Source organism: Salmo salar, chromosome 20 (assembly GCF_965601325.2).
Source record: "Salmo salar chromosome 20, fSalSal1, whole genome shotgun sequence".
NCBI lineage: Eukaryota > Metazoa > Chordata > Actinopteri > Salmoniformes > Salmonidae > Salmo > Salmo salar.
In genome coordinates, this window is record NC_138310.1 from 4,531,606 (window position 1) to 4,547,207 (window position 15,602).

Here is a 15,602-nt window from a genome sequence, read left to right on the forward strand (position 1 = left end):
AAATGTGTTTTCTCCGTAAAGCTATTTTAAAATCTGACACAGCGGTTGCATTAAGGAGAAGTATATCTATAATTCTTTCAATAACTGTTGTAAATTTTATCAGCGTTTATGATGAGTATTTTTGTAAATTGATGTGCACATTCAACAGAGGTTTTGGTGGGAATACATTTTCTGAACATCACGCGCCAATGTAAAATGGGTTTTTGGATATAAATATGAACTTTATCGAGCAAAACATACATGTGTTGTGTAATATGAAGTCCTATGAGTGCCATCTGATGAAGATCATCAAAGGTTAGTGAATATTTTAGCTGTATTTTTGGTTTTTGTGATACATGTCCTTGCTTGGAAAATGGCTGTGTGGTTTTTCTTGTGAAGTTTATGTCCTAACATAATCTAATTTTATGCTTTTGCCGTAAAGCCTTTTTGAAATAGGACAATGTGGTTAGATTAACCTGTTGGGGCTAGGGGCAGTATTTGCACGGCCGGATAAAAAACGTACCCGATTTAAACTGGTTACTACTCTTGCCCAGAAACTAGAATATGCATATTATTAGTAGATTTGGGTAGAAAACACTCTAAAGTTTCTAAAACTGTTTGAATGGTGTCTGTGAGTATAACAGAACTCATATGGCAGGCCAAAACCTGAGAAGATTCCATACAGGAAGTGCCCTGTCTGACAATTTGTTCTCCTTCTGTGGCATCTCTATCAAAAATACAGCATCTCTGCTGTAACGTGACATTTTCTAAGGCTTCCATTGGCTCTCAGAAGGCGCCAGAAAATGGAATGACGTCTCTCCTGTCTCTGGGCGAAAAACAGCAGAAGATTTTGTGAGTGGTCAGGCTGAGAACAGTGACACTGGAGATGCACGTTCATGAGAATTCTCAATTTTTTTCTTTCAGCCTTTGAATGAATATGTCGCCCGGTTGGAATATTATCGCTATTTTACGAGAAAAATAGCATAAAAATTGATTTTAAACAGCGTTTGACATGCTTCGAAGTACGGTAATGGAATATTTTGTCACGAAATATACTGACCTGAACTCACGAACAAAAGGGAGGTATTTGAATATAACTATGGATTATTTGGAATCAAAACAACATTTGTTGTTGAAGTAGAAGTCCTAGGAGTGCATTCTGACGAAGAACAGCAAAGGTAATCCAATTTTTCTTATAGTAAATCTGAGTTTGGTGAGGGCCAAACTTGGTGGGTGTCAAATTAGCTAGCCGTGATGGCCGGGCTATGTACTCAGAATATTGCAAAATGTGCTTTCGCCAAAAAGCTATTTTAAAATCTGACACCGCGATTGCATAAAGGAGTTCTGTATCTATAATTCTTAAAATAACTGTTATGTATTTTGTGAATGTTAATCGTGAGTAATTTAGTAAAATCACATGCTAATGTAAAAAGCTGGTTTTTGATATAAATATGAACTTGATTGAACAAAACATGCATGTATTATATAACATAATGTCCTAGGAGTGTCATCTGATGAAGATCATCAAAGGTTAGTGCTGCATTTAGCTGTGGTTTTGGTTTTTGTGACATATATGCTTGCTTTGAAAATGGCTGTGTGATTATTTTTGGCAGGGTACTCTCCTGACATAATCTAATGTTTTGTTTTCGCTGTAAAGCCTTTTTGAAATCGGACAGTGTGGATAGATTAACGAGAGTCTTATCTTCCATGCCATCCATGGGAGGGGTGCGTCACTTGAGTGGGTTGAGTCACTGACGTGGTCTTCCTGTCTGGGTTGGCGCCCCCCCCCTTGGGTTGTGCCATGGCGGAGATCGTTGTGGGCTATACTCGGCCTTGTCTTAGGACGTTAAGTTGGTGGTTGGAGACATCCCTCTAGTGGTGTGGGGGCTGTGCTTTGGCAAAGTGGGTGGGGTTATATCCTGCCTGTTTGGCCCTGTCCGGGGGTATCATCGGATGGGGCCACAGTGTCTTCTGATCCCTCCTGTCTCAGCCTCCAGTATTTATGCTGCAGTAGTTTATGTGTCGGGGGGCTAGGGTCAGTCTGTTACATCTGGAGTATTTCTCTTGTCTTATCCGGTGTCCTGTGTGTATTTAAATATGCTCTCTCTAATTCTCTCTTTCTCTCTTTCTGTCTTTCTCTCGGAGGACCTGAGCCTTAGGACCATGCCTCAGGACTACCTGGTATGATGACTCCTTGCTGTCCCCAGTCCACCTGGCCGTGCTGCTGCTCCAGTTTCAACTGTTCTGCCTGCGGCTATGGAACCCTGACCTGTTCACCGGACGTGCTTGTTGCACCCTCGACAACTACTATGATTATTATTATTTGACCATGCTGGTCATTTATGAACATTTTAACATTTTAACATCTTGACTATGTTCTGTTATAATATCCACCCTGCACAGCCAGAAGAGGACTGGCCACCCCTCATAGCCTGGTTCCTCTCTAGGTTTCTTCCTAGGTTTTTGGCCTTTCTAGGGAGTTTTTCCTAGGGAGTTTTTCCTAGCCACCGTGCTTCTTTCACATGCTTTGCTTGCTGTTTGGGGTTTTAGGCTGGGTTTCTGTACCGCACTTTGAGAATATCAGCTGATGTACGAAGGGCTATATAAAAATAAATTTGATTTGAAAAAAAAATAAATTTGAAATTTGATCTTTCAAATAGTGTAAAATAGTCCTATGTTTGAGAACTTTGAATTATGACATTTTGTGGTTTTAAATTTGGCGCTCTGATTTGTCACTGGCTGTTGAATAGTGTGGGACGATTTCATCCCACGTACCCTAGAGAGGTTAACGAGAAGTTTATCTTTAACATGGTGTAAAATAGTTGATTGTTTGAGAAAATGAAATTATGAGATTTTTGCTGTTTTGTATTTCGCGCCATGCTATTTCACTGGCTGTTGAATAGTGTGTCCCGCAGGTGGGACGCTAGCCCATAGAAGTTAAATAATGACCACTGAAATAGTCTGGAATGATCACTGTAACAGTCTGGAATGACGGAATTACCACTGACACAGTCTGGAATGACGGAATGACAACTGAAACAGTCTGGATTGATATAATGACGACTGAAACAGTCTGGAATGATATAATGACCACTGAAACAGTCTGTAATAATGGAATGACCACTGTAACAGTCTTGAATGATGGAATTACCACTGACACAGTCTGGAATGACGAAATGTCCTCTGAAAAAATCAGGAATGATGAAATGACCACTGAAACAGTCTGGAATGATATAATGACCACTGAAACAGTCTGGAATGATGGAAATACTACTGAAACAGTCTGGAATGATCACTCAAACAGTCTAGAATGACAGAATGACAACTGAAACAATCTGGAATGATATAATGACCACTGAAAAAGTCTGGAATGATCACTGAAACAGTCTGGAATGATGGAATGACCACTGAAAAAGTCTGGAATTACCACTGAAAGAATCTGGAATGATAGAATGACCACTGAAACAATCTTGAATGATGGAATGACCACTGAAAAAGTCTGGAATGACCACTAAAACAGTCTGGAATGATAGAATGACCACTGAAACAGACTGGAATGATGGAATGACCACTGAAACAGACTGGAAGAACAAATCATATACACATCATGTGTTGATGACTAATAAACACACAGACACAGGGTTTGAATAACAGAACTGGGCATAGATGCACCCCTGGCTACATCCATTGATAAATTGACTGTGTGAAATTGAAATGTTATATCACTAAGAATAGAGAGTGGCTCAGATTTCCCTGTTAGAGTGTCTTCCCATATCTGAAGCTGTTACCTGTGGGACTTGAGTCAGTCAATGTTTTGTGAAGTGTGACAGTAGGATTTAAATGGGAGTCAAAATAACAAAAATATGTCTTGGCTTGTGTATTCACTTGCAATTGTACACACACACACACACACACACACACACACACACACACACACACACACACACACACACACACACACACACACACACACACACACACACACACACACACACACACACACACACACACACACAGTAGATCTGCTTTGGTTTGGCTCAGTGTAGTGCTCGTGGCGGCAGGTAGCCTCCATGTTAGAGCGTTGGTCCAGTAACTGAAAGGTCACTGGTTTGAATTCCTGAGCCGACAAGGTGAAAAATCTGTCGATGTGCCCTTGAGCAAGGCACTTTAGCCTAATTTACTCCAGAAGCGCCGTACTACTATGGCTGACCCTGTAAAACAACACATTTCACTGCACCTATCTGGTGTATGTGAAAATAAAACATCTATATTTATTTTTAATGTTTACCCTCGGTGGTCTGTGCTGGATCCTGGCGCGGGCAACTTTCTGCTTGTTGACTATGTTCATCAGCTTAACAGCATCGGCCCCCTTCACATAAACCACCGGCCTCTTCAGAGGGTCCTCTGCTAACTTGTTTAGCTGCAGGAGAGGAGAACACACACACACACATTAGGATAGGAGAACTAACACACACACACATTAGGACATGTATACAGGACAACACACATGTTAACCTTAATGATGAAGAACAACTGTATGCTCATCTTCAACATAGTCTCTCATTTCATCTCCTGTAGGAAGGAGAGAGAGACACAGAGAGAGAGAGAGAGAGAGAGCGAGAGACAGAGAGAGAGAGAGTGAGAGAGTGGGAGAGAGAGAGAGAGAGAGAGAGAGAGTGAGAGAGTGAGAGAGTGAGAGAGTGAGAGAGTGAGAGAGAGAGAGAGAGAGAGAGAGACGTGGAAACTGTGGTCGTCCTCTACAGCAGGACGGAGGGAGAAATGGAGGAGGGAGGGATGGAGGGATGGAGGAGGGAGGAATGGAGGAGGGAGGGAGGAATGGAGGAGGGAGGGAAGAAGGGAGTAAAGGAAGGAGGGAGGGGGGAGGGCGGAGGGAAGTCAATTAATTGTATGTTCTGTATTTGGCCGTATTGGACACAGACTGCCTCCTCCACTGAGTTGGACTGAGCTTCTACATCTCTAGTCTGCCGTCCGTGGGCCTATACAACTGGGTCCTGGACTTCCTGACGGGCTGTCCCCAGGTGGTGAAGGTAGACAACATTATCTCCTCCGCACTAATCCTCAACACGGGGGTCCCACAAGGGTGCGTCCTCAGCCCCCTCCTGTACTCCCTGTGACTATTAAAACCTTCCCTAACCAGAAACAGTGGATAGATGGCGGGATTCGCGCAAAACTGAAAGAGCAAACCACCGCATTTAACCATGGAAAGATGACTGGGAATATGGCCGAAGTCTCAGAGGGTGGGTCGCTCAGCCTAACGCACCATTGCCTGCACACTGCCTGCCCTCCAGGACACCTCCAACACCAGGTGTCGCAGGAAGACCAAGACGATCATCAGTGACCCCAGCCACCCAAACCATGTCCTGTTCTCCCTGCTTCCATCACTCAGACGTGGGCAGTATAGGAGCATCATGGCAGAAACTGTCAGACTGGCCAATAGCTTCTACCCCCAGACCATCAGGCTGCTGAATAGCCACCACTAGTCAGCTACCTGCTCCCCCTGTCCCCCTCCCCCCCACAATGGACAGTTACCCTGTCCCTACCCCATATGGACATGTAAATTATTACAGTTGTAAATATTTATATATTTTTATTATTATTTAGATGATTGTTTTATTCACTTCATAGTTTGACCTGCAGTGTTGGAGCTCGAAGCTTAATAATTTCACTGTACTCAGCAATTACATCTATGACTAATAAACTCATCTTATCTAATCAGTTTCTCTTTTGGCCTCCGTCCCTCCCTGCCCTCCGTACACTCTACAGTCTCTCTAGTGGGACTCCTCCACTGGAGCCCCTCTGTAGTCTGCTCCCTCCCTGCCCTCTGTACTCTCTACAGTCTCTCTAGTGGGACTCCTCCATTGGACTGAGCCCCTCTGTAGTCTGCTCCCTCCCTGCCCTCCGTACTCTCTACAGTCTCTCTAGTGGGACTCCTCCATTGGACTGAGCCCCTCTGTAGTCTGCTCCCTCCCTGCCCTCCGTACTCTCTACAGTCTCTCTAGTGGGACTCCTCCATTGGACTGAGCCCCTCTGTAGTCTGCTCCCTCCCTGCCCTCCGTACTCTCTACAGTCTCTCTAGTGGGACTCCTCCATTGGACTGAGCCCCTCTGTAGTCTGCTCCCTCCCTGCCCGTCTGTAATTTAAAAATCCCAGGGGAAATACCAGAGATATTCACCATTTCTATTTCTTCCCCTGTCGTCATGTTTCCAAGTGAAATATGCTCTCTTTGATTAAAGTCTAGCGTACGTCAATTTAACATCTCTGCCTCTACTTCTGTTATTTTTCCCCTGCAAAAGAGTCAATATAGACCAGGCTCTCAAAGGGCTAACACTGCTAGCATTGATGTCAATGTGATAATACTGTAATGCTATACATAAAGTATATACACCAGATAACTCACGATAAAGGAAAGTATACTGTTGCTACCTCGGTTCAACCAAGGTACAAGAACTAAAGAACAAACTGAATCTGTATAGAAGAGATATTCTCAATGTCAAACGGAACGTCAATAAAGTGCTTCTCCATTATCAAAAACCAACACGTTTAACTCAGCATTAAAGACTTTGATAATAAAATACATAAAGTTAGTAGATAGATCATGTAAACATTAACTTCATAACCCCCCCTTGCTCCTAATTTCACCCGGAGGATATTAACTCTCTCTAACTCCTCCTCCCTACCCCTCGGCCTGTGCCGATTGGGCAGCTGCAACTGGAAACCCTCTCGGGGGAATGTGACCTTGAGGGCCACGCTGACTTTCATGTGGTCCCCTCACAAGCCTTTTATCTCTGTGAGTCTCTGCTACACTGCTGCTTACAGCCTGGAGGCCTGACACAGAGGATCCTGCATGTCCGGGCCTGGTGCAGTGGGCCTGGTGCAGTGGGCCTGGTGCAGTGGGCCTGGTGCAGTGGGCATGGCTGAATACCACAGGAGAATTCTTCTCTCGCTCTCTGACAAAGCTGCTACTTCCTCTCCCTTCTGCCGCACCAGTGGAGGGTGGAGGAGAGACTTCTGTATCACAGGCAGGAAGAGAGCTCTTTTCTGGATTTTGATCATTAGCGTGTATCGGCCTACTTCTGCTCTGCATGCATTATTTGGTGTTTTACATTGTACACTGAGGATATTTTAGCAGGAATTCTGCATGCAGAGTCTCAATTTGGTGTTTGTCCCATTTTGTGAATTCGTGGTTGGTGAGCGGACCCCAGACCTCACAACCATAAAGGGCAATGGGTTCTATAACTGATTCAAGTATTTTTTTTGGCCAGATCCTAATTGCTCTCTCTCTCTCTCTCTCTCTCTCTCTCTCTCTCTCTCTCTCTCTCTCTCTCTCTCTCTCTCTCTCTCTCTCTCTCTCTCTCTCTCTCTCTCTCTCTCTCTCTCTCTCTCTCTCTCTCTCTCTCTCTCTCTCTCTCTCTCTCTCTCTCTCTCTCTCTCTCTCCTCTCTCTCTCTCTCTCTCTCTCTCTCTCTCTCTGAAACTGTGTGTGTGAAATAAAATAAGTGTATTTGTTACATTCTTCATAAACAACAGGTGTGGACTAACAGTGAAATGCTTACTTCCCAACAATGCAGAGAGAAAGAAAATAGAGAAATAATAGAAAAGTAATAACACGTAATAATAAATACACCATGAGTAACAATAACTTGGCTTTATACAAGGGGTACCACTACTGAGTTGATGTGCAGGGTATGAGGTAATTGAGGTAGACATGTACATATAACTAGGAATAAAGAGACAGATAATAAACAGAAGAGCAGTGTATACGGGGTACCAGTACTGAGTTGATGTGCAGGGTAAGAGGTAATTGAGGTAGACATGTACATATAACTAGGAATAAAGAGACAGATAATAAACAGAAGAGCAGTGTATACGGGGTACCAGTACTGAGTTGATGTGCAGGGTATGAGGTAATTGAGGTAGACATGTACATATAACTAGGAATAAAGAGACAGATAATAAACAGAAGAGCAGTGTATACGGGGTACCAGTACTGAGTTGATGTGCAGGGTAAGAGGTAATTGAGGTAGACATGTACATATAACTAGGAATACAGAGACAGATAATAAACAGAAGAGCAGTGTATACGGGGTACCAGTACTGAGTTGATGTGCAGGGTAAGAGGTAATTGAGGTAGACATGTACATATAACTAGGAATAAAGAGACAGATAATAAACAGTAGCAGCAGCGTATTTGATGAGTCAAAAAAGTTATTGCAAAAAGGGTCAATGCAGATAGTTAAATAGTCAACCAACAGCTACCCAGACTAACTAATTAGCAGCTTGTGGGTAGTTGTTTTGCCCTCTTCACGACTGTGTTGGTGTGTTTGGATCATGATAGATCCTTAGTGATGTGGACACCGAGGAACGTGAAGCTCTCGACCCACTCCATTACAGACCCGTCAATGTGAATCAGGGTGTGCTCGGCCCTCTTTTTCCTGTAGTCCACGATCAGCTCCTTTTTCTTGCTGACGTTGAGGGACAGGTAGTTGTCCTGGCACCACACTGCCAGGTCTCTGACCTCCTCCATACAGGCTGTCTCATCGTTGTTTCGGTGATCAGGCTTACTACTTTCGTGTCATTTGCAAACTTAATGATGTGTTGGAGTCATGTGCGGCCACGCAGTTGTGGTTGAACAGGGAGTACAGGAGGGGACTAAGCACACACCTCTGAGAGGCCCCCATGTTGAAGGTCAGCGTGGACACCTGGGGGCGGCCCGTCAGGAAGTCCAGGATCCAGTTGCAGATGGAAGTGTTCAGTCCCAGGGTCCTTAGCTTAGTGATGAGCTTGGAGCTGAGCTGTAGTCAATGAACAGCATTCTCACATTGGTGTTCCTTTTGTCCAAGTGGGAAAGGGCAGTGTGGAGTGTGATTATTATTATTTGACCCTGCTGGCCATCATCTTGGCCATGTTCTGTTATAATCTCCACCCGGCACAGCCAGAAGAGGACTGGCCACCCCTCATAGCCTGGTTCCTCTCTAGGTTTCTTCCTAGGTTCTGGCCTTTCTAGGGAGTTTTTTCCTAGCCAACGTACTTCTACACCTGCATTGCTTGCTGTTTTAGGCTGGGTTTCTGTATAGCACTTTGTGACATCAGCTGATGTAAGAAGGGCTTTATAAATACATTTGATTGATTGATTGGAGTGCAATAGCGATTGCGTCATCTATGGATCTGTTGGGGCGGAATGCGAATTGGAGTGGGTTCCAGGGTGTCTGGGATAATGGTGTTGATGTGAGCCATGACCAGCCTTTCAAAGCATTTCATGGCTACAGATGTGAGTGCTACGGGGCGATAATCATTTAGACAGGTTACCTTGGAGTTCTTGAGCACAGAGACTATGGTGGTCTGCTTGAAACATGTAGGTATTACAGATTGGGTCAGGGAGAGGTTGAAAATGTCAGTAAAAACACTTGCCAGCTGGTCAGAGCATGCTCTGAGTATGCGTCCTGGTAATCAGTCTGGCCCTACTGCCTTGTGAATGTTAGCCTGTTTCAAGGTCTTACTCACATCGGCTATGGAGAGCGAGATCTCACAGTCATCCGGAAAAGTAGGGGTAGGCTCGCGTCACTGGGCAGCTCACGGCTGGGTTTCCCTTTGTAATCCGTGATAGTTTGAAAGCCCTGACACATCCGACGAGTGTCAGAACTGGTGTAGTAGGAGTCGATCTTAGTCTTGTATTGATGCTTTGAACACCAGTTGTTGGTTCGTCGCAGGGCATAGAGGGATTTCTTATAATTGTCGGGTTAGTGTCTCCCTCCATGAAAGCGGCAGCTCTGGCCTTTAGCACTGTGCGGATGTAATCCATGGCTTCTGTTTGGGATGTGTATAGTACCAGTCAAAAGTTTGGACACACCTACTCATTCAAGGTTTTTTCTTAAATTTGACTATTTTCTACATTGTAGAATAATAGTGAAGACATCAAAACTATGAAATACCACATATGTAATCATGTACTAACCAAAAAAGTGTTAAACAAATCAAAATATATTTTAGCCACCCTTTGCCTTGATGACAGCTTTGCACACTCTTGACAATCTCTCAACCAGCTTCATGAGGAATGCTTTTCCAACAGTCTTGAAGGAGTTCTCACATATGCTGAGCACTTGTTGGCTGCTTTTCCATCACTCTGCAGTCCAACTCATCCTAAAACATCTCAATTGGGTTGATGTCGGGTGATTGTGGAGGCCTGGTCATCTGATGCAGCACTCATTCACTCTCCTTCTTGGTCAAATAGCCCTTACATAGCCTGGAGGTGTGTTTTGGGTCATTGTCCTGTTGAAAAACAAATCATAGTCCCACTAAGCACAAACCAGATGGGATGGTGTATCGCTGAAGAATGCTTTGGTAGCCATGCTGGTTAAGTGTGCCTTAAATTGTAAATACATCACTGACAGTGTCACTAGCAAAGCACCCCCACACAATCACACCTCCTCCTCCATGCTTCACGGTGGGAACAACACATGCAGAGTTCATCCGTTCACTTACTCTGCGTATCACAAAGACACGGCGGTTTGAACCAAAAATCTCATTAGACCAAAAGACAGATTTCCACCAGTCTAATGTCTATTGCTTGTGTTTCTTGGCCCAAGCAAGTCTCTTCTTCTTATTGGTGGTAAAGGTGATCTAGAGTTTTTTCGGCTCTAGTCCAGACGCTCTTTTCGGTCATAGAAAACGATGGCGGTAACAATATGTAAAAATGTAGTTAAGAACTGCGCAAAAACACACAAAATAGAGTTGTTCAGGTGCCCGTTAAATGGCTGCTATACATTCCACCGCCATTCTTGAGTGGAGACTAGGAGAGTGAGTACCCAATGGGTGTATGGAAACATGGAAACCGTGTGTGTGTGTGTGTGTACTGACCTGATCAATGGCATCAGAGTTTTCGGACACGTCAAAGATGACAGCCGTCGCCCCTCTCTGAACTGCTCGCTTTGCCTGCAGAGAGAACAACAGTCATCAGAGAGACAGAGAGAATAACAGAGAGAACAACAGCCATTAGAGACAGAGAGCGAACAACAGCCATTAGAGACACAGAGAGAACAACAGCCATTAGAGACAGAGAGCGAACAACAGCCATTAGAGACACAGAGAGAACAACAGCCATTAGAGACACAGAGAGAACAACAGCCAATAGAGACAGAGACAACAACAGCCATTAGAGACACAGAGAGAACAACAGCCATTAGAGACACAGAGAGAACAACAGCCATTAGAGACACAGAGAGAACAACAGCCATTAGAGACACAGAGAGAACAACAGCCATTAGAGACAGAGAGAGAACAACAGCCATTAGAGACAGAGAGAGAACAACAGCCATTAGAGACACAGAGAGAACAACAGCCATTAGAGACACAGAGAGAACAACAGCCATTAGAGACACAGAGAGAACAACAGCCATTAGAGACACAGAGAGAACAACAGCCATTAGAGACACAGAGAGAACAACAGCCATTAGAGACAGAGAGCGAACAACAGCCATTAGAGACACAGAGAGAACAACAGCCATTAGAGACACAGAGAGAACAACAGCCATTAGAGACATAGAGACAACAACAGCCATTAGAGACACAGAGAGAACAACAGCCATTACAGACACAGAGAGAACAGCAGCCATTACAGACACAGAGAGAACAACAGCCATTAGAGACACAGAGAGAACAACAGCCATTAGAGACACAGAGAGAACAACAGCCATTAGAGACACAGAGAACAACAGCCATTAGAGACACAGAGAACAACAGCCATTAGAGACACAGAGAGAACAACAGCCATTAGAGACACAGAGAGAACAACAGCCATTAGAGACACAGAGAGAACAACAGCCATTAGAGACAGAGAGAGAACAACAGCCATTAGAGACACAGAGAGAACAACAGCCATTAGAGACACAGAGAGAACAACAGCCATTAGAGACACAGAGAGAACAACAGCCATTAGAGACAGAGAGAGAACAGCAGTCATTACAGACACAGAGAGAACAACAGCCATTAGAGACACAGAGAGAACAACAGCCACAGAGAGAACAACAGCCATTAGAGACAGAGAGAGAACAACAGCCATTAGAGACACAGAGAGAACAACAGCCATTAGAGACACAGAGAACAACAGCCATTAGAGACACAGAGAACAACAGCCATTAGAGACACAGAGAGAACAACAGCCATTAGAGACGCAGAGAGAACAACAGCCATTAGAGACACAGAGAACAACAGCCATTAGAGACACAGAGAACAACAGCCACACAGAGAACAACAGCCACACAGAGAACAACAGCCACAGAGAGAACAACCATTACACTCTTCGTCTAAGTTTTGGGCTCAATAATATTTTACATCAATTAGTCTTTTGAGTAATCACCTCAGATATTTTCACATTCAATCTTTTTCAGATCTGATTGGTCAATAGTGTGTAAAAAAGATCAGAATTGGGCTGCCTGTCTAAACGCAGCCAGAGAGAAGAACAACCACTAGAGACACACAGAGACCAGTAGTTTGAACATACAATACCAGTCCAAAGTTTGGACACACCTACTCATTCAAGTGCTTTTCTTTATTTGTACTATTTTCTTCAATGTAGAATGAAAGTAAAAATAGCAAAAATATGAAATAACACACATGGAAACATGTAGTAACCAAAAAAGTGTAAAAAATGTAATATTCTTCAAAGTAGCCACCCTTTGACTTGATGACAGCTTTGCACACTCTTGGCATTCTCTCAACCAACTTCACCTGGAATGCTTTTCCAACAGTCTTGAAGGAGTTTCCACATATGCTGAGCACTTGTTGGCTACTTATCCTTCACTCTGCGGTCCATTTCATCCCAAACCATCTCAATTGGGTAGAGGTCGGGTGATTGTGGAGACCAGGTCATCTGATGCAGCACTCCATCACTCTCCTTTTTGGTCAAATAGCCCTTACACAGCCTGGAGGTGTTTTGGGTCATTGTCCTGTTGAAAAACAAATGATAGTCCCACTAAGCGCAAACCAGATGGGATGGCGTATCACTGCAGAATGCTGTGGTAGCCATGCTGGTTAAGTGCGCCTTGAATTCTAAATAAATCACAGACAGTGTCACCAGCAAAGCACCCCCACACCATCACACCTCCTCCTCCATGCTTCACGGTGGGAACCACACATATGCAGAGATCATCCATTCACCAACTTTGCGTTTTACAAAGACATGGCGGTTGGAACCAAAAATCTCAAATAAGTACTCATCAGACCAAAAGACAGATGTCAACTGGTGTCCATTGCTCGTGTTTCTTGGCCCAAGCAAGTCTCTTCTTATTATTGGTGTCCTTCAGTAGTGGTTACTTTGCAGCAATTTGACCATGAAGGCCTGATTCACACAGTCTCCTCTGAACAGTTGATGTTGAGATGTGTATGTTACTTTAATTCTGTGAAGCATTTATTTGGACTGCAATCTGAGGTGCAGTTAACTCTAATGAACTTATCCTCTGCAGCAGAGGTAACTCTGGGTCTTCCATTCCTGTGGCGGTTCTCATGAGAGACAGTTACATCATAGCGCTTCATGGTTTTTGCGACTGCACTTGAAGAAACTTTCAAAGTTCTTGAAATGTTCCAGATTGACTGACCTTCATGTCTTAAAGTACTGATGGACTGTCGTTTCTCTTTGCTTATTTGAGCTGTTCTTGCCATAATATGGACTTGGTCTTTTACCAAATCTTCTGTATACCAACCCTACCTTGTCACAACACAACTGACTGGCTCAAACGCATTAAGAAGGAAAGAAATTCTACAAATGTACTTTTAACAAGGTACACCTGTTAATTGAAATGCATTCCAGGTGACTACCTCATGAAACTGGTTGAGAGAATGTGAGAGTGTGCAAAGCTGTCATCAAGGCAAAGGGTGGCTATTTGAATAATCTCAAATATATTTTAATGTAACACTTTTTCGGTTACTACATGATTCCATATGTGTTATTTCATAGTTTTGATGTCTTCACTATTATTCTACAATGTAGAAAATAGTACAAATAAAGAAAAACCATTGAATGAGTAGGTGTCCAAACTTTTGACTGGTACTGTATATCAACTCCAACTTAGTTCATTTGAAGCCAATCTTGAAAAAATAACTTTGCAGTAGTGAGATAAGGTCAACAAGGGTTCGTTTTAAATGTAGTAAGGTTAAGGCTAACTCGGTGGTAAAGTAATATATTTAACCAGTTTGTTTTAAATATATCCCCAAAACCTCACTCTCACTCCCAGCCACCAGAGGGGGTTATGTGACTTTGAATGGCCTAAATCCAGCAGACAGCTAGGCCCAGCAGCAGTCATAGAGAGAGAGAGAGAGAGAGAGAGAGAGAGAGAGAGAGAGAGAGAGAGAGAGAGAGAGAGAGAGAGAGAGAGAGAGAGAGAGAGAGAGAGAGAGAGAGAGAGAGAGAGACAAACTGACAGAGGGAGATAGAGACAGAGAGAGAGAGAGGGAGATAGAGAGAGAGAGAGACAGAGAGAGAGAGAGAGACAGAGAGAGAGATAGAGAGAGAGAGAGAGAGAGAGAGAGACAGAGAGAGATAGAGAGAGAGAGAGAGAGACAGAGAGAGAGAGAAAGATAGAGACAAACAGAGAGAGAGAGGGAGATGGCGATATAGAGATAGAGAGAGAGAGAGACAAACAGAGAGAGAGGGAGATTGAGAGAGAGAGAGAGAGGAACAGAGAGAGAGGGAGGAACAGAGAGGAACAGAGAGGAGCAGAAAGAGAGTGAGAGAGATAGAGACAGAGAGAGAGAGCGAGAGAGGAACAGAGACAGAGAGATAGAGAGAGAGAGACAGAGAGGAACAGAGAGAGGGAGAGAGATAGAGACAGAGAGAGACAGAGAGAGAGGAACAGAGAGGAACAGAGAGAGAGAGAGATAGAGACAGAGAGAGCTAGAGAGGAACAGAGACAGAGGGAGAGAGATAGAGACAGAGAGACATAGAGGAACAGAGAGAGAGAGAGATAGAGACAGAGAGAGACAGAGAGAGAGAGGAACAGAGAGGAACAGAGGGAGAGGGAAAGAGATAGAGACAGAGAGAGGGATGGAGACATTCGGTTCCCAGTCCATGGAGAGGTCAACAACTCAATGATAACATTGGAAGGATGAGCACAAGTGGTCTGTCCCTCAACTCTCTTTATACATGATGTCACTAGAGAAAGACCTGCGTCTCAAATGACAGCCTTTTCCCTATAAAGTGCTCTACTTTTAATCAGGGCCCATTGGGTCAAAAGTAGAAATAAAGAGGGAATAGGGGACCATTGAGACCACCCTTAATAAAGCTACATCTGATTCATATTACACTTAACAGTATGATAGTGTTTTACTCTATATAGACTACACACCACATACATTCAAATGATTTCACATGATGACAAGTACCATTAAAGTTGGTGGCAGACATTTATGAAAGATGTATTTCAATGTCAGTGGTCTTAATTCCAATACCAACTAGCAGAACGATCCGCAGAGATCCTTCAACATGAGGAGTAGTGTTGGGAGTAGTGTAACTGCTACAGACGTAGTCTTTTGATGGTGTTTCTGCTTGAGGCAAGAGATAAGACAAACGTTGGAATCAGCAGAACCCAGAATATCTCTTCACTCAATCCAAAA

General features: G+C 43.7%; 1 protein-coding gene across 2 annotated transcripts in view; it reads right to left on the reverse strand.

Annotated features, from left to right (window-relative positions):
• Positions 1-15,602, reverse strand: part of LOC106580211 (E3 ubiquitin-protein ligase znrf3) — a 207,693-nt gene that overhangs the window by 20,491 nt on the left and 171,600 nt on the right. For both annotated transcript variants that reach the window (XM_014161036.3, XM_014161035.3), the window contains exons 3-4: positions 10,854-10,928; positions 4,268-4,399 (exon numbers count right to left, since the gene is read on the reverse strand). In XM_014161036.3, coding sequence (XP_014016511.1) covers positions 4,268-4,399; positions 10,854-10,928 — 207 coding nt within the window. The remainder of the gene's footprint in view (positions 1-4,267; positions 4,400-10,853; positions 10,929-15,602) is intronic.